This window comes from Miniopterus schreibersii (genome assembly GCF_964146895.1).
Source record: "Miniopterus schreibersii genome assembly, chromosome: 1".
In the NCBI taxonomy this organism is placed as follows: Eukaryota; Metazoa; Chordata; class Mammalia; order Chiroptera; family Miniopteridae; genus Miniopterus; species Miniopterus schreibersii.
Window position 1 is genome coordinate 41414830 of NC_138101.1, and position 27912 is coordinate 41442741.

At 34.7% G+C, this 27912-nt stretch overlaps 1 protein-coding gene and 1 pseudogene across 7 annotated transcripts in view; both read right to left on the minus strand.

Moving 5' to 3' along the window:
- Positions 1-27912, minus strand: part of ANKRD17 (ankyrin repeat domain 17) — a 159026-nt gene that overhangs the window by 96969 nt on the left and 34145 nt on the right. Inside the window, exon 1 of one of the 6 annotated variants that reach the window (XM_081150790.1) lies at positions 8509-8644. The exons of the other annotated variants lie outside the window; for them this stretch is intronic. Within the exon in view, the coding sequence (XP_081006916.1) occupies positions 8509-8511 (3 nt within the window). The 5' untranslated portion in view covers positions 8512-8644. Of the gene's footprint in view, positions 1-8508; positions 8645-27912 lie in introns of those variants that run through there. 6 annotated transcript variants of the gene reach the window in all.
- On the minus strand, positions 20182-22785 carry LOC308563635 (sodium/potassium-transporting ATPase subunit beta-3 pseudogene; annotated as a pseudogene). Its single transcript has one exon. The product of its transcript is annotated as a sodium/potassium-transporting ATPase subunit beta-3 pseudogene (transcript).

The window sequence follows — 27912 nt, forward strand, 5'->3', positions numbered from 1 at the left end:
CGGTTTACTCAAACTTTTAAGTCGACTGGTGAGACCTACTGCTCAGAAAAAAAAAATTCCTTTCAAAATATTACTATTCACTGACAATGCACCTGGTCAGCCAAGAGCTCAAAGAGATGTACAAGACTGATGATGTTTTCAAGTCTGCTAACATTCTGAAACCCACGAATCAAGGAGTAATTCTGCCTTTCAAGTCTTACTATTTAAGAATATACATTTTATAAGGCTACAGCTGCCTTCGATAGTGATTACTCTGAGGATTCTGGGCAAAGTACACAGAAAGCCTGTAAATAATCCACCATTCTAGCCCTAGCTGATTTAGCTTAGTGGTTAGAGCGTTGGCCCAAGGACTGGAGAGTCCCCCAGATTCAATTCTGGCCAAGGGCATGTACCTCGGTTGAAGACTTGGCCCCGATTGGGGCATGTGTGGGAGGAGGCACCAATTGATGTATCTCTCTCACATCAATATCTCCCCCCCGCCAAATCCCTCCTTCCCTCTCTCTGAAAAGCAATGGAAAAAATATCCTCAGATAAGGATTAAAAATAATAATAAAATAATTCACCATTCTAAACGCCATTAAAAAATTAGTGATTCACGGGAAAAGGTCAAAATATCAACATTAATAGGAGTTTAGAAGAAGTTGATTCCAACCCTCATGGATGACTATAGACATGATGGAATCAGCAAGAGAACTAGAAGTGAAGACTGAAGATGTGACTGAATTGTTGCAGTATCATGATAAAACTTGAACAGATGAAGAGTTACTTCTTATGGATGAGCAAAGAAATTGGTCTCTTGAGATGGAATCTACTGGTGCAGATGCTGTGAAGATTTGTTGAAATGACAAAAGGATTTAGAATATTACATAAACTTTGTTGATAGAGCAGCAGCAGGATTCAAAAGGATCGACTTCGGTTTTGAAAGTTGTTCTACTGTGGTGTAAAATGCTATCAAACAGCATTGTATGCAACAGAGAGATCATCCTTTGTAAAAGGACAAGTCAATCAATGAGTCAAACTAAATTCCTGTCTTATTTTAAGAAATTGCCACAGCCAACCCAACCTTTAGCAACCACCATGATCAGCAGCAAGACCTTTTACCAGCAAAAAGTTATGACGCCCAGACGGTTCGGATAATGGTTAACATTTCTTAGCAATAATGTATTTTAAGTGCTTTTTTAGACAAAACACTATTGAACACTTAATAGGCTAGTGTAAATAAAACTTTATGTGTACTGAGAAACCAAAAAATTCACATGATTACTGCAGTGTTCACTTTATTGCAGTGGTCTGGAACCAAACTCGCAATATCTCCAAGAAATGCTGTAGTAAGATAAATAATCAGTGTTTGAGAAAGATACTGTGAAAGATGGTTTTAGATAGATTGACACACAAAAAAAAACCTATTAGGAACTTACTTCAATATGTCAAATGACATTATGCGAGGTGGAGATGGTAAAAAGGGTCAGTCTCTGAGCATAAACATACTTTAGAAAATGAGAACCCAGGAACTCCAGAATTTGGATTTCTTGATCTTTAACACTCCCCACCCTCCCATCCCACCTCTATCCACCAATTATTATGTTGTCCTAGAAACTGCCCCAGACATTTACCTGTGAATTTCAAGATGCTAATCTATATGTCAAGAAAGGTTATCTAGATCTTGACTATATTACAAATGTGTTTAAAATAAAAACTTCCCACTCTTCTTCCAGGAAAACAAGGTATTTCAATCCAAAATTCACCATGCTTAAAATCTGAAGATTCCTTAATGCAGCCAATGCAGAAAAATCTCTCCAAAAGAATGTTTGTTTTTTCATTTTCCCTCTTAATAAATGTTAGTGTTTTGATCTGTATAACCAGTTTTGTCATTTCCATGACATAAAGTGATTTTACAGATGGAGATCATACTTGATACCATTTTACCTACAAAAAATCAAAGTTCATTAGAACAACTTGCCTTTGCCATCATCATGGATGGAATTACGTAACTCAAGTGTCATCACTTATTCAGCAATATTCAGAGAACAGCCTACACAAACATTAATTCAAAGCAACAATAGTTTTTGAATCTTGGCATAACATCATTATGAAAGTATCTGTTGCATATAAAGTATATTAAAAAGCTGCATATAAAAAGGTCAATATTAAAAAGTTGAGGAACTTGAATATATTAATTTATTAACACTGAATAAATTCTTAATAGTTTACACATGTATCTCAAACAAGCACAGAAAAATAGGGTATTTGTTCTTCCTTGTTCTTTGAGTATAGACACAGATTACATGTAAAATAAGACATCCATAATTAGAGTTGTAACAATTTATTATTCTCTTTTGAACATAGCCCTGAACCTAATAAAAACTTCTTTGGGACTCCCAGGAAGATGGTGACATACGTAAACACTGTACTCGCCGCCTCCCACAACCACATCAAAATTACAACTAAAACACAAAACACCATCATTCAGACACACCTGAAGTCTAGCTGAATGGAAGTCCTACAACTAGGAAACTGAAGAAGCAGCACATGGAGACCAGTAGGAGGGGTGGAGGCACTGGGTAGAATCGCACAATCTGCTGGTCCCACACCCACATGTGGCAGTTTAAAATCCCGAAGGATATCTTGGCTGTGAAGGTTTCCCAGTGGAGCAAGGGGTCCCAGGTCCACATCAGGCCTCCCAGCCTAGGGTTCCAGTGCCTGGAAGAGAAGTCCCCATAACTTCTGGCTGTAAAAACCAGCAGAAATTGAGGCTGAGGGAGGCTGAGGCTAATGGAGGCCCAGGAAGATCCTCGTAAAGGGCCCGCCCAAGACTTACTCAGACTCACTTCCACTGAGCTCCAGTGCTGGGCAGCAGTTTGAAAGGAACGTGGGACATACTGGGAGGAACTAACTTGCCTGGAATCAGGGAGAGAGCTGGAAGAGCAGCCTTCTCCCAGACAGAAGGGCTCGCAGAGGCCATTGCTCCTTTGATGAGCTGTCCCCCCACAGAGCCTGCAGGTGGGACACCATATATGAAACTCCATCAATCTGGCTCACACTTTTTGCCCCACCCTGGTGATTCCCTGAAACCCGGCCCCTCCCTACTTGCAGGCTCATCCAAGCCATTTCCTGTGGCTTTTCAATACAACTGGCCTCTCCTGCCTCATGCTTTGGACTTTCCTAAAATCTTTCAAACAATTAGCAGCTGGCCTCAGCTTGCCCCATACCTTTTGATAAGTGGCCCCAGGACCATCACTAGCTGCAGCCTGCCTTGGTTCACAGCGTGGTCTCTCCTGGGCACCCCCAAGTCTAACACAAGTAGCAGCCACCTACAGAGTGCTGTGTAGCTCATGCTGGGTGGCCCTGGGCAGGGTAGAGGCTGATTTTGCACCTCCCAGGAGGCCCCACAGACAGTATACCCATTGGTCAGCTCCACCACGTCAGATTACACCACCACATCCACGACTGACATACTCAAGGAGCGGATTCGGTGAGCACCAAAGCCCCACTAAAGCAAATCCTGCTCCATAGGGGTGTCTCCTGCACAGCACCTCTTCTGCTGTAGTAGCTGCTGGTCCTCACAGCTGAATGGCCTGGGGGTCAGTTCCTCCCAGTAACACCAGCTGCAATCAAGGCTCAACTACTACAGGACAGTGCACACAATCCACACAGCCAAGCACTTAGAGTGCCCAGCTCAGGTAAATGGGGAGGCTGAGCCATTGGGCCCTAGAGGACACCTACTCCACAAGGCCACTCTACCTTCTAGCAGACATAGCTCCTCTACCTAATACACAGAAACAAATACAGGGAAGCAGCAAAAATATGGAAACAAAGAAACATGCCACAAATGAAAGAAAAGAAGAAATCTCCAGAAAAAGAACTAAATTAAATGGAAGCAAACAAGCTACTAGGTAGAGAGTTCATAACAATGATTATAAGGATGTTCAAGGAACTTAATGAGAATTCCAAGGAAATTAGTGAGACCATCAACAACACAAAAAAGGACCAGTTAGAAAAGAAGAATATTCTAATTAAAATAAAGAATAATTTATAGGAAATCAACAATAGAGTAGGGAACAACGAGATTCAAATCAGCGATCTGAAATATGATAAAGCAAAAAACACCTAATCAGAAGAGCAAAAAGAAAAAAGAATCCAAAAATATGAAGACAGTGTAAGGAGCCTTGGGACAACATCAAGCAACCCAACATTCAAATAATGGTGATACCAGAAGGAGACAAAGAGGAGCAGGAAATCGAAAACCTATTTGAAAAAATAATGACAGAAAACTTCCCCTACCTGGGGAAAGAAATAGACTTACAAGTCTAGAAGCACAGAGTGTCCCAAACAAGAGGAACCCAAAGAGGCCCACACCAAGACACATTTTAATAAAAATGCCAAAGGTTAAAGACAAAGAGAGTATCTTAAAAGCAGCAAGAGAAAAGCAGTTAGTTATCTATAAGGCAGCGCCCATACAACTGTCACCTTACTTCTCAACAGAAACTTTGCAGGCCAGAAGGCAGTGGCAAGAAATATTCAAAATAATGAAACGCAAGGAACTATAACCAAGATTACTCTACCCAGCAAAGCTATAATTTAGAATTGAAGGTCAGATAAAGAGCTTCACAGACAAGAAAAAGGTAAAGGAGTTCATCAGCACCAAACCAGTATTACATGAAATGCTGAAGACTCTTCTTTAAGAAGAAAATGAACAAAATAAACTGACAAACAAAATAGAGCCAGAGACACTGAAGCATGAAACAGACTGACATATTTAACAGGGCAGGGGGAAGGGGGGGACAGGAAGGGATTAACCAAAGAACTTATATGCATCTACGTAAAATCTGTAGACACAGACAACAATGTGGTGAAAGCCTGGGGAGGGGTGGGAGCAGGGTGGAAGGGGTCAACAGCGGGGGAAAGGGGGGGAACCTGTAATACTTTCAACAATAAAGATAAATTTTAAAAAAAAACTTCTTTGGTCTCTTCTTAAATAGAGTAAACCAGCTAAAATACTACAATTCTTAATAAAGAGTAAATTATTCCAAAATTAATATATTTCTATATATTTTTCTGTACAATTAACATAAAATCTTCAGTCGTTACTGAACACTGATCTACGTATACACTGAAGTAAAAAGAGATAAAATAAAAACACACAAACTCCATCTTGTAAAAAATGTCAATTCTGAATTTAGAGAATGTAATAGGTCTTCAACAACAAAAATTACTCCAAAAAACGGGCAGCCTTGGAATAATAGACTAAGGAGGTACAAAAGAAGCTAGAATACTACTCCCTATCTTTAATATCTCAGGTAGTTAATAAAAAAATGACACTTTAAAGTTAGAAAATTGAAAGCATATAATAATATAGTAAACATATAAATAAAATGTCAGATTATTTAAAAAATAGAAAAGCCAAAACTGAATGAAATAATGCCAAAAGTCTACTTTCAGAGAAAAGGAGCCAACTAGTTATAAATACTATTTAATTCAATTTAATGCCTGCAGAAGAACCAGAATAAAACACATAGTTTTCAAATTAGAAATGTAACAAAGAAAACTCAATAAATTCAGCTAAAGACAAGGGGTGAGATGGAGCGCAATAAGAAAATACAACATCTTACCCAGCCGGGCATGGCTCAGAGTTAGAGCATCAACCTAGAATCCAGGAGATCTTGGTTCGATTCCCAGTCAGGGCACAAGCCCAGGTTGCAGGCACGATCCCCAGTTGAGGGGCGTGCAGGAGGCAGCGAATCAATGACGACTCTCTCATCATTGATGTTTCTATCTCTCTCCCTCCCTCTCCCTTCCTACATTTAAAAAATAAATTAAAAAATACAACATCATTGCCATAACCTTCAATGTTAAGAAAAAGACGAAAGGCAAAAAGACCAAGTTAGTATAAAAGTGAGTGGGAAATTTTTAAAAGAAATGATATGTAGATTAGTGTTTTAAAAATTAAAAAGGAAGGAAAACAACTATGTGCTATTATAAGAAAAATATCTAAAATTTTTAGTCATAAAGGTTGAAAATAGAGGCATGAGAAAGCAATTCCAGTAAAGGGTAGCATTATTAATATGTCAAAGAAAAATTAAGTGCAAACAGCATTAAGTAGTAAACAGGATACTTCATAATAATAATAATAGATAAAACACACCAAAATTATGAAATAGCTCAACTTTTATGCACCTGACAATATAATGTAGAAACATATAAAGTAAAAATGCTAGAAATATAATCAACTAGAAAGTTCCGACAACTTAATGGGAACTTTCTGCACACTTATCCCAGAAAATGAGGAGAGCAAGTAGGTTATGCTTACATGGAGGATTCAGAAATAAATTTTTTTTTTTAATTAAATATCTTTATTGATTTCAGAGAGAGGAAAGGAGAGGGAGAGAGGCAGATAGAAACATCAAAGATGGGAGAGGCACTGATCGGCTGCCTCCCGCACGCCCACGACTGGGGACCAGGCCCGCAACCCGGGTATGCGCCCTGACCAGGAATCGAACCCCGATCGCCTGGATCCTAGGTCGACGCTCAGCCGCTGAGCCACGTCCAGCTGGGCCAGAAATAAATTAATAAATTATATTTCTATTTCATAGTAACATGGAGCTTATGAATAGAGAATACACAGTCTTTGGAAAAAAACAACAAAACCTAAAGATATCTTAAGAAAGGAAAGTCTCAGCAAATTAAAAGTAATAATACAGGTTACATTCTTGGTTCATAATGTTAAAAGAAACTAAAAATTAATAAAAAGATGATATGCTACTTGAAAACTTAAAAAGAAAAAAAGGCTACTAATTAACTCTCATAGTACACAGAAAATGAAAATTTAAATTGTGAGCATATCTCCTATGGCCATAGTCCTTAAAAGAAAATATTTGACCCTTAAATGTATTCATTAGAACACAAGAAACATTTAAAATACATAAAATAAAAAGCTTCAAAAATAAAATACAAATCAAAATATATCCATATAATTTATAATAAAAATAGAAATGAAAAAATTGAAGAGGCACAGAAGTAACTAATAAAACCAAAAACTGTTTCTTGGGTAAGTCTAGTAAGAAAGAGACAAGCCTTGGCAAATCTGATTATGAAAATGAGAGAAAGAAAACAATATGAAAATTTGAAAACTGAGCACTATATATCAATAAATATGAAAGTCTAAGCAAAATGGATGGTTTTCTAAGAAAAAGAATTATAAAAACTGACTAAAGAAAATGCAGAAACATAACAGAATATATCCATAGAAGAAATCTTAAGGGTACTCCCAGATCTACCCTTCAAAAGGAACAGAGCATTACATTATTTACAAAGCCCAAAACACAGATGAGAAAACTCCCTAGGTCATAAGCATAAAGAATACTATTAGCAAACCTGAAAAGGAATAGCAAAAACAAACTAAAAAACAACTTCTAAACAAAACCTTAAAACAAACCATTAGAAAATTAAATTTGGCAGTTGTATAAAAGAATAACATACAACATATACAAGAAAGGGGACAAAGAGAATACTCAGGAATACAATTAATTGTACATAAAGAAATAGTTATCTTCCCCTGCCTGGAATGCTTTTCCCAGTCCTTTTTTTCTTTCTTTAGTCTTAGTTTATATTTTACCTTCTCAGATACTATAAAAGGAGGTACTTTCCTCACCCCTGCATCACACCATGCTGTTTGTTTCCTCCATAAAACTATCACAGCCTAGAATTATCTTGTTCTTGGGTACTTGCTTATTTTCCCTCTCCTCCATATAAAAAAGGAGGAACCATTCAAGACTTAGAGCTCTCACCAGTGTGTGGCAAAGTTCCTAGCACAATACAATATCCAAATAAATACTAGCTGAATAAATATTAAAAATGAAAACATCATGACCAATATTACATAAATGTATTATGTAACTCCTTACATTAAATTATTAGAGGTGAAAAAGAATATGTATCATTTCAACAAAAACATACCACAAAACACAATGCCCACTACCATGAAAATACTTAGGCCAAGCAGAAAACTGCTGTTCCTGATAATGTATTCTACCAGAAATCTAAGGCATACATAAATATAAAAGTTTAAAAATTAGAAGCATTCCATTTAAATCAGGAAAGATGCCCAAAACAGAACTATTAATGAACAAATATGGAAACCTAATCAATGCAACACGATCAGAAAGAACAAACAAAACAAACAAAAAAGCTCTAGAGAACTATAAACAACTAAATGCATCATTTGTAGAAAACATAATCATCCTTCCAGAAATTTCAAGAGAATTAATTGAAAACTAAGTAAATGGTAAGATCAACATACAAAAACCAATAAATTTCCTATAGACTAGCAATAACCAATTGAAAAATAAAATGTAATTTGGAAGATGTAATTCACAATAACAACAAAAACTATAAAATACCCAAGAATAAACCTAACAAGAAAAGTGTAAGACCTACATGAAAAAAACAAACCCAACTTTAAAACTTTACTAAAGGACATAAAAGAACACCTGAAGAAATGGAGAGGCATACCATGTTCCTGGATGGGAAGATTCAATAGTGTAAAGATGTCAATTCTGCCCAAATTAATCTGTAAATTCAATGCACTTCCAATCAAAATCCCAAAGGGATTTTTAATGGAACTTGACATGTTGATTCTAAAGTTCATCTGGAAGAGAAAATACACAGAAATAGCCAAAAAATTTTTTGAAAAAACAGTTGGAGGGGTGCCCTACTAGATGTCAAATATAAAATGACAATAATAAAAACAATGAAGTATTAAATCTGGAATACATATATTTTGGACTTTTAAAATATGATAACGGTAGTATTTCAAGTCAATGGGCAAAAAGACATATTGTTTAACAAATTATTTTGGAAGAATGATTATGACACTGAAAAAAACAGTGAAGTCCCTACCACAGAATATATTTTTAAAAACTTCCCGACGAAATAAAATCTACTAGAAACAAATAAAACTAAAGAAGAAGAAAATATAAGAGACTAAATCCTGTAAGAAAGTTTTTCTGAAAGACACAAAACCTAGAAGCTAGGTAGGAAAAGATTGATAGATTTTGACTGTATAAAAATGAAAAATCTGCTCATCTGGTGTGGCACAGCGACTGAACATCAACCTATGATCCCGGAGATGGAGGTGCGATTCCTGGACAGGGCACATGCCCGGGTTGCGGGCTCGATCCCCAGCAGGGGGCCTGCAGGAGGCAGCCAATCATCACTGATGTTTCTATCTCTCTCCCTCTCCCTTCCTCTCTCTGAAGTCAATAAAGACATATTTACAAGTAAATAAATAAACAAATAATAAATAAATAAATAAGGAACCCAACCTTTAAGAAAAATGAAAAATCCATAGATTACCTAAAGTAGGACAAATGGCAGGTTGAATATTTCAAAATATAATGTATATATTATAAACAAAACCTAAAATTTCAGTAAGAAAGTGACAAACCACACAATGGGCAAAATGTGTAGGCAATTTATATGAGAAATTACAAATGACCAATGAATATGCTGACCTTCGTTGGGAATCAGGTAAATACAAATTAAAATAAGGTATTACTTTCATCTGTTAACAGACAATGTCTAATGTTTTAGAGGATAATTTGGCAGAATAAAATATCAACATTTAAAAATGCAATTTTCCTTATAGGAATTTAGTTTACAGAAATACTCATATACATATATATGTAAGCAAAGAAATATGTACAAGGGTGTTCATTACAATACTGATTATAACAGAAAAAAATTATAAATAATCCATATGACCATCAGAATCATTAAATAAATAATACTTTGAAATAACAGCTATCTGAATAAAGTTAAGTAGATCTTCATATAAAGGTCTATACCACAACTATCTAATGAACCTGTCCTGATCATTCTGTCCCACCACTTTTCATCCCTTAGCCTTCACCATTTACCATTATAAAACTTATTGATAGTGGCACTTCCCCTCAATTTTCTTACTGGCTTCCTCTTACTTGAATATAAGTTCATTTGGGCAAGGACCTTTTTTGTTCCTTGCTCTACCCTTTGCATCTAGACTAGAGCCTTAAATATAAAGTACTTAAATATATTTACTAGATTAATGCAAATACTGATGCCCAAAGATATCCACATTATATTAGGTGAAAATGCAAGCTGCAAAAAAAGCACACATGCTATGTATCTAAGTTGATTTAAAAAAAAAAAAATGCATACGCAAAAATACAAACACAAATGTTCAAGATGTACAAACCCAAGTTATTAATAGTAGGAATGAAAAAATGAAATCAATGAATTTTACTTTTAACATGTCTGTACCCTTCTATATTGCTTACCTTTAAAAAATGACTACATACTTCTCTAGTGTGTAATGTTAGCAAAAAAAAAATTTTAAAACTACTTTAGATCTTCAATGAAAAGTATCAGGAATAACCTAACCATTTCCATAGTTCTAACAAAAAACTCCAAGAGCCCAGCCCGGCGTGGCTCAGTGGTTGAGTGTTGACCTAGGATCCAGGCGATCAGGGTTCGATTCCCCGTCAGGGCACATGCCTGGGTTGTGGGCTGCAGCCAATCAATGACTCTCTCATCATTGATGTTTCTATCTCTCTTTCTCTCCCTCTCCCTTCCTCTCTCTGAAATCAATAAAGATATATTTAAAAAACAAAAAATTTAAAAAAATTCCAAGAGTTATCATAACAATCTGTATTACTTTGAGATATACAGAATTAACTTGCTGGTATATGTATATATACTTTGGTGTGAAGTACGCAATGTTTATAGCAATAAAGACAATTGTGCTATAATGCAATAAATGAATCCTGACAATCCTCACATTATGCAAAATAGCACATTAATAGTAACACAGCTTAGACAAAATTGGACTAGGGATATTCCACTCAAAACTTATGCAACTCTAATCAAAACACTGAGAAAAACAAATAGCAATTGTATTAAAAATACCAGCATACTTGAAAAGACAGTAAATCCCACAAATAAAAACATATTACAGTAAATACGTCTTAACTTTTAAAAGAAAAGAGAACCCTGTTACAAGCACTTTCAAAAGAGAACACTTAGCCAAGGCAAAGAAATTCAGGTAAATGAGCATCATATTAAATATACTGTTTAGTCTTCGATTTGGTGTATTCAACTGTGTTAGTACTGTTAGTATACTCTGCATTCAGCTCCTGTTATCTAGTGATACAAAATCTAAAAATATTGGGAAAAACTGTGTATGACACAATGTAACCTCAGAGTTAAACTGCCATCATTCCTCTAAAATTTTGAAGTACCCATATATGTATATAATCTAAATAAAAACATTTCTGAAATTACCCCAGGAAACAAGTATAAACTAGAACTACCCCAAGCAAACTGAAACATGGTTACTCCATCTACCTACTAATTGTATATAAGCATTCATTTTATAGAAATATTCAGTGGAAAAGACTAGTTTTAATAAAATACCACTGACTTTGATCCATTACCTAAAACCATAATGATAAAGTATGAATTATCATTTAATTAGCAATAAAAATATTTAAGTCTATATACCAAAACCCTTAAAATATTCAACATCATTTACTTTAGCTTCTTTATACAAATGAAAATCACATTTGGCACATTGCAAATGTACACCAAAGTAAATACTAGCCACGAGCAATATGTTCCATTTGATAAAGAGATTAAGGATAAGTCTACTTGACACTCAAAAGCTCAAGAATTTCTAAGAAATGTAGCTAAATAGTCTATATAATAAAGCTAGTAAAATGGCTTTGAAATACTATATGTATATGCAAAATTTCATCCAAAATCCATATTTTTGTAAATAAGACAACTTGAATGTTATTAACAGTCACGATTCAACATTAATACCTCAAAAAGCAATTCCTTTGCATGAAAAGTCCAATATCAGAGAAAGAAAAAAATTAAAAGGTAATTTACTTTAGTAATTACACCTTCACCCCAAATCACAAGAGAGATTAAACCAAAATTATAAAATTCCTTTCATTGGGTATCTGACTTCCCTCACACATCCCCCAACATCAAAGCCACCCTTTCCCCCCAAAATGATACCCAAATATGTTCTCCATGAATGACATAAATTAAATGAGTCATGCATAAACTGCAAATTTTAGGAATTGTGAAGGTTAAACATCCTAGCTAAGGAAGGTGACCTAAAACTTGTGACACTTAAAAAAAAAAAAAAAAAAAAGGAAAGAAAAATACAAGAATTTGAAGAGTTCAGTATCAAAAAACTCAAACTCCTACTTTCTGAGTGAAAATCCAAGAGAAAGTGGCTACAGTGCATTCTAAAACTTCCCCATTGTCTTCCCAACACATCTCATTCTAGTCATGGATCCAACTGCCTCAAATCATGCCTCAAGATTATGTTATCAGCAATCATGCTACAGCTTCAGAAGTTATACCCATGTTTGCCCTGGGTTCATTCTAACAGGCCTCTAAAAAGAGAGAGAGAGAGAAAGAGAGAGTGTGTGTTGGCAGGAGAGGAGGGAGACAAGGAAAGAAAAAGAAGAAAATAGAAACAAAAACCCAAGAACAAAAAGAAAGGCTACCAGGCACCTCACACCTCCCAGCAAGAAACTCTAATCGAGGAAAACATTGTGTCATATTGTCTTATATAAAATGCCCTCATTAATTCTACCTATTCTAATCCCCTTCAAAACATTAACTGTAGAGGCACACCTCAGGAATTTAAAATTACAGTTATCTCTGTCTAAATTTTTTCACTCCTCAGAGTGGTTATTTTCTGACCCTATGAACAACAGCTTCTCCCCTCTGTCATGGTCTATTTCATCAAATTGGTTTTAATTTTTTAATAGTACTAATGGCTATATAAAATTGTATTATTTATTTTCTAGATTAATTGTATACTGTCAGTTTTTCCAACTAAAATGTAAGTTCCATAAAGTAGGAACTTCATCAGTCTTTTCAACTGCTATTGTCTAAGCCAAGAGCAGTGCTGGACACCTAAGAGGCAGTCAATAAATATTTGTGGAATAAATAAATAAATATGTATGTGTATATATGTGTGTGTGTGCGTGTGTGTATGTGTATATAAAATCATTAAATATATTTAACTTTGACAAGTCATTTGGAGACCCTAAAATATCTGTCTCCCATGTTTTTCCATCTTAAAAAGTTTCTGACAATAAAGTATAACCATGAAGTGTATCTTTTTCAGCCAGAAGAGTACTATTACACTGAAAATTTATATCAATTTTGTACATATGCCATTTAGAAGCTAGAAAAATATTAACCACCAAAATGTTCTTGCACTAACAAGAGATTTACTCATATTTTTAATCCATCATGAATTTCAGAATCCCAAAAACGAAACACAGAAAAGCTTTTGTCTCTGCATTGGATTAGAAATAAAAACAAGTTTGGATTACAAATTAAAACAGACAGCAAAAACATTTTTGTCCAGATTATTTAAATACTAAAAAAGTCCACCACGACAGACTTTTGCACACATCTCCCTACCCAAAATTTTTTACAAAGTGCCAGCCAATTCAAAGGTCTGCTTCCATTCAGCATTTTTTTTTTCTTATTCTACACTTCAGTTTTATTTGACATCACACATAAATCAGAATTTTACAGTTCTTTTCTGGTTACATCTCCAAGTCCCATCTTGCTTTTCCTTTTCCAATTATTTATTTACTTATTTAAACTTTATTTTTACTGTTGACACTACAGATGTCCCCATTTCCTCCCTTTGTCTTCCTCCACCCAGCACCCACCCCCTTTTCCTCTAGCCATCACCACACTGTTGTCCATGTCTATGGGTTTTGCCTATATGTTCTTTAGCTAATCCCTTCACCTTCTTTCATCCAGTTCCCCCCCCTTTAATAAACAACTTTACTTCCTTGGTGTTACAGACTAAATGTTTGTGTCCCCCAAAATTCATATGTTGAAATACTACCCTTCTCAATGTGATGGCATGAGGAGGTGGGGCCTTTGGGGAGTAATTAGGATTACATGTCATGAGTGCAGAGCCCTCATGAATGGGATTAGTGCCCTTATAAAAATCATGGGAATGCATGCTTCCTCTCTTTGCTCTCCACTACATGAGTGTAAGGCAGTCTGCAACCTGGAAGGGGGTCCTCACCAAAACCCAACACCGCATTGGTACCCTGAGATCTAAGACTTACAGCCTCCAGAACTATAAGTCATAAAATGTCTGTTGTTTATAAGCTACTCAGTCTAAGGTACTTTGTTATTGCAGCCCAAATTGACTAAGACACTTGGAAAGTTTGGGGGCACATTGCTTTAAATTATCTTGATCCAGTCTTAGAGCAGTGGCTCTAAATTTTAGATCTACACTGAAAGTAAGTGAAAAAGTACTGATGCCATATTATCAGACACCCTGATTTAATCATTCTGGGTTATGGCTTGGGCATAAGGATTTTCAAAAGTTCCCAAGGTAATACTAATGCAAGACTGAGGTTAAACCAATGCTTAAAAGATAAAAATTAATAGCTCTATCATGAAAGTAATTATATGAAGATAAAAATAATTTCTCTTCATTGAAAGGCACTTAGTCATTTTAATTGCTATTAGACTGGTTTATATTGCAAAATAATCCAACGTTTTGTAAATCACATAAAAGACACAAGAACTTTTCTCATGCTATCTCTTACTTATTAAACACATCAGAATACCTATAATGTACTCAGCACTATGCTAGGAACTGATGGATAAAACTGGATCCCTGTATTCTTGTATCCACCTCTACCTTTCAGGTATCCCCACCTCAACCACCACTATGACTGCTCTTTCCTTTTCATCAGGGGTTGCACTGGATCAGAGTGCAACCTCAATGACAAATATGATATACACCTTTTGGGGACCAGTGTTCAGTTTTAACTACAGGTTTGTTGGATGTTAAGCTCTGTTTTTTACTCAAGGATTATTTATAGGACTTAGTTAATCCTAAAAGGAAAATTCATTCTGTAAAGGATATTCCAGAATACAAAAAGTATGACCTCAATAATTAATCTATTTAAATGGTGCCACAGGGTAAAAAAAAGATAAGATTCTTATCTCATCACATCATGTAGTACAATATAAAATAAATTCTAGCAAGTATGAATTAAAAACATACAGATTAATATTATCTGATCTCCAGAAAGGAAATATTTTTCTAAGTATAAAAGAAGAGAAAATAATCACAAAGAAAAAGACATGCACATATAAAAATCTGAAAATTTTTTTATCACATTTGACCAAGATTCACATAATACATATTCTCTCAAAAAATAAAACCATACTTCTAATAGCAAAATAGCCAAAGGACATTTAAAAAACGTTTTCCAACAGGAAAACTGGAAGTAACCCATATATCTAACAATATAAATGCACAGTAAGTTATAGTCTCAAGATAAAATATTATGCAATCACCAGAAAAATTATTTAAAAAAAAGAAATAGAAAAAGCTTGACATACATATATTAAAAGTCAGGACATCCAATTCTCAAGCCTAGTAAAAATATTTCAGATATGAGCATAAAGACTGGGATACAAATATTAAAACATTAATGTTTTTCCTTTATGCTTCAAAATCTTTACAATAAATATGTATTCATCAAATTAATAGAAAAGGTTTCAAAATCAATATCCTTTGATCTAGAAATCTACTAGAATTTTTTGAAATCCAGTGGAAACAGAAAAATACTCAATGCAATAGAAAAAATAAAAATTAACTTGACATAGTTAATACTTCCAGCAAATATTAAACGATACAGAAAATATAAATGTGTGAGGGGAAAATATTAAGATATATAACATGGTCCCAATGTTAAAAAAGTGCATATATCTGTATGTGCATAGAGAATGGACTGAAAGAAAAATACCAAAATATAGCATCGTTCATTTTAACTTTCTTTGAACCACTCTGTATTTTCCAAGTTTTCTATGAGAGTATGTAATTTAAAAAGTTGTCCATCCCTTCCCTACAGAGCTGACAATAGAGTGACTGCCATTACTAATAACCTAAAAGTTTATTTTAAATTGCTTCAAAATTCATTCACTCCTCCAAACATAGAGAGCAATTTTTGAAAAAATTCACTAAATATGTTTAGGTCTCCTTAAAATGTACTATGAAATATAAGCATATTACATGCTGCTATACAAACATGGTATGCTATCAACAATTAACACTGGCAGTCATCTGTGGTAGGAGCATCTGCAGTGGGACTGCATGACACTGTATCAGTTGAGTACACACTGCATGTACATGATATGAAATGATTTTTTAACTAAATAGATGAGAACTAGAAAGATGTGGCACACTATCAGCTATGAAAAATGTTTCACTGCATATTTGCCACAACTTACTCGGTCTATTTTACTATAATTCTCTCTACAATTCAGTAGTTTAAGTACAGTGACTATACGGTTTACAGTCACAACAAAGTAACTGGTACTTGACTAGGCTTCCTGTCTCTTTTCAGACAATGAGTAACAGGCAAAACAGGCGTATGGTAACACAACTCAAAAGAAACAAACACGTAAACCCTACTACTTCCCCATCCTCCTGCCATATCCAGCATTATTTGAGGAAAACATAGCGGAGAAGTGAATTCTGACTTGTTGAGGAGATGAAAATTAGAAATAGGAAAAGCTGAGAAAGCTAAAATCTCTGGGGCAGAATACCAGAGAGAAGAATTGGGAAAAGTACTACTAGATAGGGAACTGTAAGATAAACAACTAGAGGAGTTCCTACAGGTTTGGGATGTATGGAAATCCAACCAGCCACAGAAGAGGGATTACAACGAACACTTGGGAGTATTTGGTAGAGAATCCAGAAAGGCCACATATAAGAGTAGGGCTACCTAACTGTACAGTACAGGCTACTAGGAAGATGCCATACCAATGCTTAAAAATAATGAAGCTGATTCACAGTGCTAGACAATAAATAAATAAATAAATGAATGAATGAATGAATGAATCCAATACTCTATTTAAAGAAGGAGAATAACACTCTGACATTCAATAATGTAATATTACAATGTTCACCATAAAATTATTAGACTTGCAAAGAAGCAAGAAAATGTCCCATGAGCCCCAACTGGGGGGTGAGGAGCAAACCCAAAACCCAGGTACATGCTCTTGGCCAGGAATCGAACACTGGATCCTTTGGTGCATGGGCCAGTGCTCTAACCACTGAGCCACACGGGCAAGGGCAGACTTAAAAGTCTTTTAAATGTAGTCAAGGATTTAAAGAAAAATATGAACATAATGAAGACAGAAACAAAAGCTATGAAAATGAAGGATCAAGTAGAATTTTCATAGTTGAAAAAACAATATTTGTTACCAAAAATTCACTGGATGGCACTGCAAAAGACCAGTCAATAAACCTGAGACAGAAGACAGAAATGATCCAAACTAAAACACAAAGAGAAAAGAGACCGAAAAAAATGTCCAAAGGCAATTATTACCTTTAGAAGAATATGACATAGTGTGTAATTGTAATCCCAGGAAGAGGGGAGGTGAAAAGTAGAAAAACTATTTGAAGAAATAATGCCTGAAAATTCTCAAAATTAGACAAAAATACATAAACTCACGAATCCAATAAACTCAACAAACTTCAAGCAGGATAATCCCAAAGAAAACTATACCAAGGCATGTCACAATAAAACTACTGAAAATCAATAATAATAATAAAAAAATCTTTAAAAACGCCAGAGAAAAATAAAGACACAATATATAAAGGAAGACAAGTAAAAACAACTGCTGAACTTCTCATAAAAAAGAATGAAAACCAGCAGGCATGGGTTTGACTCCTGGTCAAGGGCACATACCTGAGTTGCATGTCCAATCCCCGGCCCCGGTCAGGGCATGTGTGGGAGGCAACCAATCAATGTGTCTCTCTCACATCGTTCTCTCTCTCTCTTCCCCTCCCCTTCCACCCTTGCACTCTCTCTAAAAATCAATGGAAAAAATATCCTTGGGTAAAGATTAACAAATAAACAAGACACTTTTAAAGTTCTGAAAGTAAAAAAATCTTTCAACCAAGAATACTATATGCAGTGAAAAAATAATTCATACATAAGGGGGAAAAGACATTTGCAGACAAAAATGTGGGAAATTTTGTTGCCTGCAGACTTGCACTATAAAAAAACATTAAGGAAAATTATTCAAGTGGATGAAAATTATACAAGGAGGTACTTGATGAAACTGAATTCACACAAAAAATGAAGAACATCAGAAATGATATAAAAGTGGCTGTCTTCTTCCTCATTTAAGAAAGTATTTTTATACAATAGCAATCTATTTTGGACATTGCCAATCTATGTAGGAATAAAATATAGAACAATAATCCCAAAGGAGACATAGGGGAGACATAAAATATACTGGTGTGTAAGGTTTCTAACATTACGTGTGAATTGGTATATTATTATGTGAAGGTAGCTATAAATTAAAACACGTATACTGCAAACCCCAAAAACACCATCCAAAAAATGAAAAGAAGTATTCAGGCAATAGAAGTAATAAAGTGGAATATTAAAAATAATCATGTAAAGGCATGAGCAAAGGGAAAAGGAGCAATAACAACTGGGATAAACAGAAAACGATTAGCAAGATGGTAGACTCAAACATAAAATATTAAAATTACACTAAGTGAAAATGGACTAAATACATTCATTAAAAGGCAGAGATTGACAGTACAAATGAAAAGGCAAAAGCTAACTATATGATGTCTACAAGAAACATACTTTAAATATAAAGACACTGGTAGAACTAAGTGAATTTAGCAAGCCTGTAGGACACAAGGTCAATATACAAATACCAACTGCATTCCTAGATATAAGCAACATACAATTACAAAATAAAATAAAAAGAATTACCATTTACAATAATTAAAAAACAAAACAAAACATAAAACATTCAGGGGATGAAGGGTATCAAAATATGTCACCCCATAATATGCCACTTTAGTATAAGGATTATTTTGATTGAAGACAACTGACAAACAGCAGATGCAGAAGGAACTCTATGCCCTCCTCCTTTCTGCCTAAAACCAGGGCAGGAATTTCCCTTTGGTAAAGTGTTCCATCCTGCTCTCCTGTACCAGGAGAGAAAGACTCTTAACCACTGGAAATGCTTCATTGGTGATACTGTCTACTTAAGTCTGCATAAGAAACCTTAAAAAATAATCCTCACCTACCATTAGTTTTCCCATATATTTACCTTCCTACAATTTACCAACCCTAGAAGCCCATATCCCTTTTCCTTTGGCTAGTCACTTCATAATTTATCATCCTTCGTTAAAATAGTGTATAGGCTCCCAAGCCTAACTGCTTTCTTTGTGTTTTCACCTATTTTCTGTTAGGTTACCACATGCAGCATAATAAATCTTCTGTCCTGTTAATCTGTATTTTATCAGTTTAATTCACCAGCCCCAACCACTGAACCGAAATGGGTAAAGTTTTTCCTCCACTACAGGGACAAATTTAACAAAATATCTGCAAGACCTGAAAAAGCAAAGACTGCCCAACATAGCTAGGAGAAATTAAAGAAAATGTACATAAATGGTCATCATGTGGGCCAACATTATGCCTGCTATACAAAATACATTTCTAAGCCTAAAAAGCTACTAGTTTGCAAACTCTGCTCTAAATGTTCTCAATTTTATCCTTGGAATAAACCAACCACCAGAAAACTGAGTATTCAGGCTACCTAATTTTTTTAACCCAACTGCATTCTATCAGTAAACTCTTCACTTTCACTCTGTAGAAACAATATAAAGCTTGTTTATTTTTGGAAGCTGAAGAAGCTATTTACTATAACAATGCAGTACCTCATCATAGGGGCCCAGAGAGAAATTTTTTCTGGGACCTAAACTGCACAAAATATATCAGTTCTCCAAATCACCGAGTAGGCCTGTGGAGTTTGTGGAAAACATTAACCTCACAACTCATCAAGTTTCTAATTTGGCTCTAGTTGTTAGTTAATTTGATCCAAGTTTAGCATTTATATATTGTATATACATTTCTGTATATACTTTACCTTTGGTCTTAATTTACTAATATTGCCTTTTGTATTTTTAATTTTTAGAGTATATACTCTAAATTCTTTTGCGGGATAAAATATTTTTTACATAAATATATAAGTAATGTTTTTATTTTTTTATTTTTGTTTTATTTTTATTTTATTATTTATTTTTTTAACCTTTCAAATCCACTTTTATTTCCTGTGATCCTCTTCACACAAAGAACTCCACACACATTTCTTGCAGCTGTTCATGTTGGTCAGGTACCATTTTACCCTTAAAAATGTGCTGGCATCAAAATATGACAATTAACCAGGGTTAAATCTACAAAATATTTACATGGCACAGCACATTAAGCTTTAGACAGTTGGCAATTAAACCACATAAAAAAATAGGACAAGACCCACGTATTCAGAATCAGGTGTTCACAGCCCCCATCTGGCGACTGTACAATGGTTCCCAAAGGCAGCAGAGGCAACAGGCAGTTACTTCAGAGGACATTGAACACTATGATGGGGATGCACATTACAATGCTACCACAGTGTCATGTACCACCCCAACTCTCTCTCAGGTGGTCTCATAATTCTAGAATGTCAGGTCCGGCTGATACAAAATGAAGACAGACAACACAACATTTACTTTGTGGACATATTCTAACTCCTACTATGCACACATTGTGATTTTAAATACAACTTGTCCTAAAAACTTGTCACGATCATCATGGTTTTTCAGGTTGGGTGATCCAACAATCTTGCACTCGACTGTTACTTCTTTTGGGGTTTTGCTAGCACCGAGGCTGAGTTGGACAGCAACTAATGGCTGTAGATAACTCACATGCAGTTTTTTCCCATAATATGGAAAATATTTTAAGTCCATATGTCCATCTGGAGGATAAGTTAATACAGCTGTCATGTTTCCACCCTTAGAACTACCAGAGCGTGATATCTTCGGTTCACCTTGAGGCTTTAATCCAATTATTCTGTTCATTTTTACAAGAATACAAGGGTTCCCACTGGAGTAGCCAAAGTTAGGGTCCTTCACCCCACTGCATTCCTCAAGTAAGTCAAGAGGAAACTGACATGCTTGATAAACCGGACCCTCCTGATGAAAGAGCTGTCCATCCGGGCAGAGTCGGAGAGTCTTCTGTTCTTCCGAAGCATATGGCTTCAGAAAGTTCTTAAGGTCTTCAATGTACCCTTTATAGGACTCTGGTTCAGACATACTGAATGAATATTCTAACGCCGACACTGGTTTTGGAAAAACCGTAAGTCCTGGATTAGGAATCTGGTCTCGGTATTTTGGAACCTCATCGTTCAGAGTCTGAAGCATAAGCCACATTGCGAATGTGAGGAGTGCAGCCAGGAACCCATAAAAGACTAGGTAGAAGAGCAAGATCAAACCCCAGCTCTTGCCTGTGCGCCCCAGGAACTCTCCAGTGGTCTGGTTGTAGATGAAGAGCTTCCACTTGGCCAGGCTCTGGTTGAAGGTCTTCTTGTCTTTCTTCGTCATGCTGCGTGCCAAATAATGTTTTTAAAGAGAGCCAAGGAATAACCATATTAAAGAATTCACCATTTAATCAAGAACATAATAGAGACCATAAAATTATTTTAAATGGATATAGTGTAACATTACATTTTAAGAGCAGAAAACAGTGGGAGATAAGGAACATGAGGAAAAACCCAAAAAACCAGCGAGAGAAAACCCAAGTATAAGGAGTAGGACTTTGAATAGTGAATATATGGTAAAGAGGGTAGCAGGTAGACAATGTGGGCAGTAACAGATTATTAGACTACAATGTAAAGCAAATGGTTGAGATTAAATATGGTAAGAAAGTTGGATAGTTAGAAGAAAGTCATATAATGGGTCAGGTGCAAAAGTGAGCTTGAATTTGATTTTTAAATGTGAAATAACACTATAAAATAGATTATCAACTTCTTGAAATACATCATCATCTCAAACTTTTTGTTTGGAAGTTATTAAAGCCACTGCCTTAAGGGATCTAGTTACAGAGTTTTATATCTAAAAGGAATCTTAGAGAAACTACAAGTCAACTTTAGAGATTAAGAAAAAAATTAAAAATACATATTTCAAATAATATACAAAGATTATAAGCCTTAAAACTCAAACCTACTAATCACCTGGGTTGATTTAACATAAATGACTTTTAGTTGTCCTTTCTCATTCCATGTGTACACCTAACCAAAGCTAAGAGCTCAAAGAACTTCCTAAGGGAAAAAGATTGGAAGGTGATTCCTTCACTACACACTACCTCAAGTTAAAATGAAAAACAAGCATTTACTGCAGTGGCGAGTGTGGTTCAGTGGTTTTAGAGTCAGCCCTCGCACTGAAGGGTTTCAGGTTCGATTCTCAGTCAAGGGCACATACCTGAGATTGCAGGTTCAATCCCCAGCCCCGGTCGGGCAAGTGTAGAAAGCAACCAATCTATGTGTCTCTCTCACATCGATGTTTCTCTCCCCCCCACTTCCTTCCACTCTAAAATCAATGGAAAAATATCCTCCAGTGAGGATTAACAAAAAACAAGCATTTACTGTGTTTGAGATACACTGTTAAATCACAGAAGATACCAAGAATAATAAAACTATTCACTGAAAAATCATACAATAACACTAAAAGTTCAAGACAATGAAAAAGGAGGCCCATTAAATATAATCTAGAAAATCAAAAAAATCAGTCTCAATGTAATTCAGCATTCTCACTACCTATCACTTTATAATGACATACATAAGGCTTAATGTTAATATTTTGGTTCTTTAAATTTTTTTAAAAAACACACGTATCTTTATTGATTTCAGAGGGAGGAAAGAAGAGGGAGAGGGAGAGATAGAAACATCAATGATGAGAGAGTTATTGATCAGCTGCAGCCCGCAACCTGGGCACGTGCCCTGACCGTGAATTGAACCCCGATCGACTGGATCCTAGGTCGATACTCAATCGCTGAGCCACGCCCAGCTGGGCAATATTTTGGTTCTTTAAATGGATAGGTTTTATAGAAGAGAAACCTTTCTATCCACTTTACTTCATGAAGAATACTATAAACAATAGAAAACAGAAACTCAGAAAAATATTTGGAGAAAATGTTGTACAAATGTGATTAAATATTAAAAAGAAAAAATTTCCAGTATGTGTAAACATTTAAAACAGCAGCACATTTTTGGAAAATCTTAAATAGTATTTCCTTATGAAATACAAGAACTTTGAAACTATATTTCTCAAACCTGCTTAAACATTTCACACAAATATATGTTAGTCTTTGTTATGATGACAGGGCATAAATTACAAATGCAGACATGTGACAAGGACTGGGGAAGTGGACAAATCCAAGGTTAGAACCAACTAAGAATAAACACTAGTTAGACAAATGCAAAGGTCAACAACTGAGGTCTGTGTTAGAGCAAGGACTTAGGCTGATCTCAATATACAAACATCATGCAGAGGATCAAAATCCGGACAATCTATAGCAGGAAAAAGAAATCAAACTGAAGTTGGCAGCAGGTATCAAAACTCAGAGAAAAAGGCTAAATGATAAAAGGACAGACACTAAACAACGAACTCGGCAGAAAACACCAACAAGCAGTTTAACACTTGCTCAACACTTTCCTCATCTCAACAGTTGCTTAGAATTTGGAGTTGGGAAGGGCTAGCATTTGAGAAGTTCAAAGAGATGTGCATATGTTACCGACATTTCTCTCTTCCTATAGAAGCACATATTTCAATGCCAATTTCAAATCATGGCAAAAATATAGTATAAATAAATATACATGCTTATATAAATATAAATACAAAAAGAAGGTCTAGATTTTAAATGATTCAATTTTACTACTAAGCAAAGGAATTTGCAACTAACAGCTTAGTCTGTAGATAACCAAGATATACATTATGGGAATTTTTTTTTTCTTTCATTTTTATAGACAATATAACTAGTCTCAGAGAAAAAAACTCTTGACTGGATGAAAATCAGCAGGCACCTGTGATAGGATATTACAAAGAAGCAATATTCAAATTCCTACACCAAGTTTTTCCCACTTCTTAAACTTGCTATATTATAGTTGAAGGATAGAAACCCATGGGGATCCCCAAAATTCTTTCAGAGGATCTAAGAGGTAAAAACATTTTTATAATCCTAAAATGTTATTTGTTTCACTGTGTTGACATTTACACTAATGAAACAAAAGTAATGGTGGATATAAAACTGCTGGCCCCTTAATACAAATCAAGGCCATGGTGCTGATCATCATATTCTTCTGTGCTATGCCCTCATAATTAAAAGAAAAAAGGGGGTGAAAAGGCTAGTTCCATTATGAAGCAGTAAAAAAATACTAATTTTTAAATTTTAACCATGAGCATATGACTTTTTAATATTCTCTGTAACAAAATGAAAAAATTTCTATTGTATACCTAAGTACATAGCTGTTTCAACAAAAACACTTGTGTAAATGTGAGCTAAACCAGTAGCTTTTCTTCATGGGATATAATTTTTACTTAAGACAGAGTTCAGACTTACTTGGCAGACATTTTCTTAAAAAATGAATGAAGTGAGCCTGTCATTTCAGGGAAAACAACTCACTTTGTCATCAGTGATAAAATTCCACTGGGCATTTAAATGGGTTTTAAAATTCTTTGTCATCTCAATGAAAATCAAATAAACACCAAAAAGTAAATGTTAATCAACAGAATTAAACAGGATATATGATTGTGTTTTATATGCTTTTAAATAAACTATCAATGGAAAACAAAATTTAAAATTTGGCAAACATATCTCACACTGTGAATGTGACATCTTCCCAGTTTTTGACTTTTCTAAGATCAGTGGTGATATTAGCAAAGATGATTTAAAAAAATATATATTGTAGTAGAATAAAATGCAGCAGTATTGGGAAGTCAGTAAGTAAACCAGTTTTTTCCAAATGACCAATGTACACTGTTAGAAAATTAAGCAGGGTAAAAGATCCATTCAGAAAATGTGCAATAAACCAGTGAATTTTAACCTAACGAAGTTCAGAAAATTCACTGATAACGTTTCAGATTCCACACTATAACTTCTAAAAAACTACCATTTGAGTAGGTTTGGAGTGGTATCAAAAAATATCCACAAATATCGAAAAGCGTTATTAAAAATATTCTTCCCTTTTTTATCCTCATGTAAAGTGTGAGACCAGATTTTCTTCTTAGACTTCCTCCAAAATAATGTACTGCAACAGACTGAATATTGTGCTTAAGTACTGTGCTAAATGTTTACACAGATTATCTAATTTTCCTTACAAGCATTCTAGAAAATGGGTAACTACATCTTCACAGTCATTTAGAGGATTAAAAAACAATGCCTGTGAAGCACTTGGCACAGGCCCTCTGTATAACTTAAAATTTTCGATAAATGGTAACTAATGTGCTCAATTACTATTGCCACCATAAAACTATGTGGGCATCCTTTGTACAACATATAGCCAGCTAGTTAGAAACCAGATTTCATACACAAGATCAAGTTATTAATAGCCAATTAAACCAGAAGTTACCTTACAGACATTTAACATTTGTAAACACCTCCTGAAAGGCCTTTGTCTTGGCAAATCTGGAAACTATATAACAAACTAAGCAAGATTTTGATGCTCACCAACTCTGTAGTGACCCAGTCACTTCACATTGGAATAAGTTCTTTAGTCAAGTGTCAGAACAAAGTCCCTAACAATTTAGAATCAGAAAAGTGCCAATGCTGTTGCATGTATAAGCAGGTAACACATGATATAGACGACCTTTCCTAATTCATTCTCTACAGCATGCATTAACCACTGAACTATGATGAATTAATGTGGGACTAGTGGCATTTGGACAACCCAGCCTTTACTCTCATATAATAGTAATAGATTAACTCACAAATGCCTAGTTACACTACCTTTTGAAAGCTGTTTGGAACTTTCATACTCCACTAAAATATCAGTCTTCTTTACAGGGATTATCAGCTGTCCTAAGTGTCTTCTACTACTCCCCCTGCATTCCTCTAAGTTGGGGTATGAAATTAATGTTGCAACTTCTACCCCTCCTTCCAGGATAAGCTCCACTTTCAAGTAAGAGTACATATTCCTAATGCATAATATAGCAGGAACATGAATATGTGTAAGTGGAGTTATATGTAAGCACACAAGTGAGTATACTGTATGTGTATATACATACAAACATTTACTCTGTACACTGATTTAAATGTCAATAGAAAAATCTTTAAGGACAAAAAGGTAAAAATGGGATCTAGGAAACCTTCTAGATAGCCCAACATTCTATTATAACAATACATAATAATTACAAATATAAGCACAAAAAAATATAACCTAAAGATGCATAGTTTAAAAAATCTTTTTACTGACAAATTCAGAATGCTGATAAACAAATGAAGTAAAAAATTAGTATTCAAATACATATCTGTAGGCATCCTAAATTAAAGAATGTCTCATTGCCAACGATAGACATTTTGTCTTCTGAACTTTTACCTTTGTGAAGCAAAATTAGCTGGACTAATCTCATTGAATTTTAAGAACCTAGAACACTGAAGGTGCTCAACTAAGTACTGGAGTGAAATGGTAAGATTCAATCTACCCAACATGTCTAATCTTTCCAAAACCTTTTAATAAAAATGTTATTTATGTCAATTCAAATAATTTACATTACCTAAACTTCGTCTCTATATCAACTTATACATTTATGTCCTAAAGAGGTACTCCAACTCTTCCTAGTGAAGAATGTCACCATGGTTATACTAAATACAGGGGTTTAACGTTAGAAACCCACAGATAATTTACTGACATAATATATAATGTATATTACGTAAGCCAATACATTTTATAGAATAAAAATAAATATAGCAAGTATCCATCAAAAGAGTCTACCTCATGGAGATTTTATATTACTAAAAGTAACTATACTATCACTAAAATAATAGCAAGTGGATTTCCTGTTTGAACTAGAATGCATTATTTACCATTAGCCCATAATACTGACAAATCAAAAAGAAGCAACAACTTTCCCATGATTCTTTCAATCTAATTTAAAACAACAACAAAAAAACCCTCTAGTGCCAAGATAAATACAGAGCAGGACATGGTTCCACAATAACCAAAAGGGTTCAGCCAAACTATCCACCCACTGTATCTCTAAACCACCACAAAGATTTAAGACTTTTATCATCTATATTACAACCTGTAAAATCAAGTACAGCTGAAGATAACAAACCCTTCCTTTAGCTGACATAGGAACAAAACTGGATATGAGAGTTGTCACTCTTAACTGTAAATATTTTTATTTTCATAAAAATTGCTCCTTTTCAAATGCTATACCCTAAACAAAGCATTCTAAATTTAAAAAGAAGTATTTGTGAAAATTTCTCATTTCTAAAACAATTTTTACAGAAAACTACTAAAACCAGTTCAATTATAAAAAAAACCTAGAATATAAAATTATGTTTCTGAAATGACCTCTCATGTTTCATGGTCTCTTATAAAAAAAGCTTACATATAAACTTCAAGTTTATATACACAGCACTTGGTCACACAAACGTGGAATACACACACACACACGTTTGCAGGACTTCCTCTTCTTACTGATCTTTCTGAAGTACTAAGATCCATCACATATGACTTAAAGGAAAAGTATCAAAATTCTAAAATTATATATATCATGTCTCAGCAATATTAAGAAAACAGACATATAAACAGGCTCACAGCCCTTTCCTATCATTAGAAGTTGGCCACTTCCCTCAGTATTAGTTAAGGAGAGCAAAAGGAAGAGAAATACTTTGACTCCTGTGGTTTGGAGGAGAAAATTACTGACTGGATTATTTGGATAATTTAAGTAACAAAGTTTTTCTATTTAATCCATTACGTTGGGATACCTGAGAAGTAATGATATAA